General features: G+C 38.4%; 2 protein-coding genes across 2 annotated transcripts; both read right to left on the bottom strand.

Annotated features, from left to right (window-relative positions):
- Nucleotides 1-685: 685 nt before the first annotated feature.
- On the bottom strand, nt 686-1,648 carry LOC122304457. Its single transcript, XM_043116732.1, has one exon. The coding sequence runs from the start codon at nt 1,646-1,648 to the stop codon at nt 686-688; it is 963 nt and encodes a 320-aa protein (XP_042972666.1).
- Nucleotides 1,649-2,346: 698 nt separating this feature from the next.
- On the bottom strand, nt 2,347-3,854 carry LOC122303490 (carboxylesterase 1-like). The gene has a single exon (XM_043115289.1). The coding sequence runs from the start codon at nt 3,594-3,596 to the stop codon at nt 2,601-2,603; it is 996 nt and encodes a 331-aa protein (XP_042971223.1). The 5' UTR covers nt 3,597-3,854; the 3' UTR covers nt 2,347-2,600.
- Nucleotides 3,855-5,617: the final 1,763 nt, after the last annotated feature.

The raw sequence follows: 5,617 nt of genomic DNA, 5'->3' as shown, positions 1-5,617 counted from the left end.
AGAGATCAGAAACTTGATCAACATCTTTCAAAACAGCAGAAACAGAAATGGTTTTATGTAAAGAAAATGAAAAATGGTCAAGAAGTGCTGATGGAGACACTAGTTCAACAAGCAATTGGTAAAGACCATCTTTTATCTCACCCATGCCAATTGTGGTTCATGACAAAAGGTCCTGGAGAAAACAGAATTGTGATAGAAAAATAAAACAACAAGAAAGCAAAGAGGTTAGCTGTTTAGCTGAGATTAAATTGAAGGTTAAAGAAGGAACACATAGTACATTATGTAGAATTAAGCTGGGAGTGAGATCAACAGTGCCAATGTGGGTGGCAGGTGCAGTGTGACCATTTGGTAATTTGATTTTGAAAGAAACATGAGAGGTGATGGATGAAAAAAATGAGGTGCTACAGATCATATGATCTATAGCACCAGTGCCAATAATCCATGGTGAGTGTGTGTTTGTATGAGATGTTTGAATGGATGAAGTGAAACAAAATGAATTACCATTCATAGTGGAAGAAGAAGAACAATCTGCCTGGACATGGTTAACTGAATGAGGAGCAATAGAGACTTCCTTTGATGGCAATAATGAGAGTAGTTGCTGTTATTGGTCTTTGGTGAGGGTGAAGTGGTTAAGGGATGGATTCTCTGGTTCAAGTGAGGGCATATTGGCAGATGGAAAGCTAAGCTATTTGGGTTTGCCATGAAGTTTATGCCCAGGTGAATAACCATGCACTTTGTAGCATTTATCTGCTAGATGGCCTATCATATGACAATGAATGCAAATGGGGGCTTGGGCATTTCCTGCTTTGAAGCAGTTGTCCAGGGTATGTCCTTGTATTTTGCAATGGGTGCAAAAGGGCCTATCTCGTTTGAAAGGTTGAAGTGGTTTGGAAAAGGGCTTATATGTTGTGTATGGCTGCTTGACAACAAGGGCCATTGAATCAGGTGAAGGGGTACCTTTAAGCACAAGATGCTGCATCTCTTGCTGCTGAACCATGGAAAATATTTTGTTTACAGGAGGCAAGGGATCTAGTAGCATAATCTGGTCACGGGTGGCATTAAAAGACTCATTTAAACCCATAAGAAATTGTATGACACAATCTCTTTGGTATCTATCGTTTAAGACAGCAAGTTTGCCACAATTACAATCAGGCATTGGGTCAAATATGAGGAGTTCATCCCAAATAGTTTTAAGTTTGCCAAAATAAACACTTACTGAATCAATGTCTTGGTGCAAACCTATGAGAACCTTTTTGAGTTGGAAGATTTTATGCCCATTTTGTTGAGTGAAACGCTCTTTTAGTTCTCCCCATATTTGATTTGCATCATCCACCAATGCAATACTGGATTTGAGAGTGGGGTTAATGGAATTGTGTAGCCAGGAGACCACTAAGTCATTGCATCTCTCCCAGGCATCATTGAGTGGATCAGCAGGGTCTTTTGGTTTGGTTAAGGTTCCATTGATGAAACCAAGCTTGTTTTTGACACGAAGAGCTCTACACATAGCTCTTGACCAATTTGTATAATTCTCTAAGGTGAGAAGGTCAGGGACCAAGGGAATGGAGAGATTGTCCCCATGATCCAGGCGGTAAGGGTTGATAATATTTGCAAAATCCAAAAAAATTGATGCAGGTTTTTCAGCAGCCATAGCAGAAGTTTCTCACTTTGTGGCTCTTGGTACCATGTAAGAATAAGCAAAGAAGAAAATAACAGAGAAGAAGAAAAATAACAGAGAGAGAATGTGTGGAGGAAAAACTGATCCTTCTATTCCATCGTGTATTTTGGCTGTACATGGTGCTGTTGCTTTATACTACAAGAGGGAAAACAAATCCTATCTAACTAAGGAATATTCTGGACAGCTATATAATGAAATTACATATCAGCTAAGGGAAGGACATTCTAGTAAATGGACAAATAAACTATTACAAACAACTTGTTTATTAGCTGGTGATTGAGTCTTCATATCAGCACCATCTATGCTGCCACGAGGAGCAGATTCTTCATCATCTGGAGATGTGGGGACACTGATGTCATTCTGTATATGCTGCTCTAATATTTAACACATGTAAATTTCACTAGCCTTCTTAATGCTATTGCTAATTAATATGGCATATTTTATCAAATAATATTTAATATTGGAGATGAAAAATTCAAGATTGGGGGAGTCCGTTACTCTTATAAAAAGTAATGTCTTTCTCTCATGACATTATTCAATTGCAATGTATTTTTCTTTTGACATAATGGATCTTTACAACCGTATTTAAGATTGGAGATAAAGAGATTCAAACAACCATGAAAATGATGTTTGAGCAACAAATGGGAGTAATATATGACTTAACAACACCATAGCCAAAACAAGTTCTCTATGTATATTACATAAGCAAGATATATATCGGTAATTACAAACTTGATGACAAAAACAATGGCAGAATTATTTTTTATGAGCATCGATCCATAGATCATCAGAATATAATTTGACAGATTAATACATATATATGTCATATTCTATAATTATATCTCTATCATGACAACATTTCCATGCACCATGCATACAAAACAATATTGACTTAGCAACAAGCTGCCCATGCCACCATTTTTCTCTAGGCACCCAATGAAGATAAAATGAAATTTTTTAGAACCACACAGAGTGCCTTAGCTTTGGCGGGCTCAGAGATCTCTACCCCGTGATAACCACCCTTACCAAATTGGCTCTCCACTACCACACCCTTTTCCTCCATCATCGCTACCAGCTCCATCTGACGGTCGATCAGAGGATCCCCGTCACAGCCTGTCACCAAGACCCTCCATCCCAGCAGCTTGATCTTCAGCAATCGCTGAGGTCCACCCTCCACCGTCGGATTGCAATACTCGTGGTCACGGTCAACAATTGGTAACGACATTTCCCAGGATAGATCGCTTACACTCAATGGCAAAACTGGGTCATTGCCCCTCAACTCTGACTCAGTCCTCTGGGACCCTCCAAAGAACGGCTGATGCAATATCAGCCCTCTGATTACCAAAGGCTCAAGATCATCAGCTTCCACGGATGCACGTAATCCTGCATGGTATGCAATGTTCCCACCCGCACTGGTACCCATAATAAAAATGTTTGATAAATCAGCATGGTTTCTTAGCCACTCATCTTCCGTCGTTGTTTTGAGCCAGTGTAACGCGTCCATCGCATCATCATAAGCAGCGGGCAGCCGGTGCTTCGGAGCAAGGCGGTAATCGACCGATACGACGATCACATGGAGCTGGATCGCGATGTTCGAACAAAACTCGTGGAAAACTGAGGAGGCTGCACTGAAACGGATGAACCCTCCGCCATGGAAGTAAAGTATGAGAGGCAGTTTAGGAGAAGAGGAACTATGATCAAGTTCTTGCCGTGATAGGAATACTCTAACCCAAGTGTTGTTTGACTGGTTTAGAGGGATGTCTTTGGAGAGAACTGGCATTGGACTGCTAGGATCAGGTGTGGCAGGAGTGTTGGGGATTTCGGAGAGGTGTGTAACGGTTCCGTCGGCATTGAGAAGGAGTTGGAGATGTTGGTAGGGATCAACGTCGATGGAATTAGATGGAGCAGTTGGACCTGACATGGCCGAGTACGTACTATGATCTGATCTGGGCTTGACGAGTTGGATAGGGATTCGATCTTTGGTGCTATATATGCTGGTTAGTTTGTAATCTCTGACCAAATTCCCGCCTCTCTGGGCCAGGATACAGACTACAGAGATGACTAAAATATTAAATTTCTGAGGATTAAGTTTGCTATCTGTACGTGACAGTTGTTGGCCGGGTTGGCAGATGGATGAGCTTGAATGCGAGGCAAGCTTGGATCAGATTAATATAATACCAACTTAGTCATGTGGTAGCCATTCATGGAGGCTGACACCATTCCATGACCACTAGTTGAGAGACACCGGATGGCTAAAACAATTTCCGTTAACGTCACGTCACCAAAATAAGGAAAGCAAGGCGGCAGGTCAATGGTTACAATCATGAATGTAATAAAATACAGTGTATAGATGATGCTAATTACAAAAATGTCAAAGATGGAGTTGTCATAATGTAGCAAAGTTTTAATAATATTTTCAACGTGCAAGTCGATCGGTAATCTGGTCATTAGAGGCACGAAGTCTAATCTACAGCTAGCCGGCCATGAGAATAATATATACAGTTTTGATTTAGTCCTTGTCAAAGCTTGATTCGACCACGTTTATATCTTCTTTATTTTTTTTTCTGTTACGGGATAGATTCAATTTCAAGAAGAGCTAGCGCCACCTCTAAGCTTTGTCCATATATATGACCATATTATATATGATTCAAAACAACTTAAATAATACCACTGTCCATATAAAAAGAAAATAACTGCTTCAGCTACAAAGAACTTGATATGATCTTTTTTTTTTTATTTATTATTATTTGAATCATCAACAGAACTTCATTTCATTAGCAAGTAGAATCAGAAATACATGGCCTTTCCATTTCTATCAGAAGCATTAGATAACTCGGTCCCTCTTCCATCCAAATTACTTCATCACTCATGTGTAAAGCCCTTCTTATAAATCTAACTTATTATATAAAATGATATTAATTTATAAATTTATTTTTATAAAATTTCTTTGTAACTGTAACACTTCTACAAATACGTAATTTAGTATCTAGGAAACGTATCTGTTTAATTGCAGCCTTAGCAACTTCACCACTAGCACATAAAAATTAAATATGGCCTGAGAGATCAGTACATATATATATAGTCATTAAAGTTGTAAGTACATCAAAATATTTTACTTAGTAAACTTTATTTTGCAACAAATTACAAGAGCATACTTCAGTAATTGTGCTATATCATAAACTATCACGAAACAATTAATTTTAAAAAAAAAATAAATAAAATTGTAATATTTTTCATCATGTAATGCCCCCCCCCCTCATTATAGCCTTATGGGTACGAGCCACACGCTCCCACATCAGAATAGGAAAAGCCCAAACAACCAAGGTGAACCCAAGCCCACATATAAACAAGACCCAAAAATCTTATTGAGCCCTGAGGTCTTTCGAGTGAACCCAATTTTACGCAAACAAAAAAGTCCACTAAATGGAAGTACTCCAGTTCAAATGGACCGACCGGCGACCTCATCTCCCATCCAGTCCTCTGGGTCCAACTAGTGGTTCCTGGGCACAGTTTATCCTTCTTGAATCTTAAGTGATATAGTGTGAAGAAAAGTGTTGTATAAAATGATACCAACTTGAAGAAAAATGCTCTCTTTCAACTTAAATTTTATTACTCAATTATACCAACGAATGCATTAATGGTTTTCTATTTCGGTTCTTATGGGGAAGAAACTAGGCATACTGCTACACATCAACCGGTAAATTTAGAAAGAAATATAACATAATTATCGTGAATAATGCTAGATACATGAGATATAAGATATATAAACTGTTAAATCCAATGTTTCAAGTTTTATGTGATTATAAATCTACACATGAATTTTGATGATAACAAATAAATTCAAACAATAAAGGAGTTTCAAGCTCAAGTTGTTCACACAATGGAATCAAGCACATCAAAGAACCAAATATGAGCAAGAAGGAAACAAGTTCACATTAAAGT

Source organism: Carya illinoinensis, chromosome 3, assembly GCF_018687715.1.
Source record: "Carya illinoinensis cultivar Pawnee chromosome 3, C.illinoinensisPawnee_v1, whole genome shotgun sequence".
NCBI lineage: Eukaryota > Viridiplantae > Streptophyta > Magnoliopsida > Fagales > Juglandaceae > Carya > Carya illinoinensis.
The sequence above is the reverse complement of the archived record's forward strand: the minus strand, read 5'-3'. Positions and strand labels throughout refer to the sequence as shown.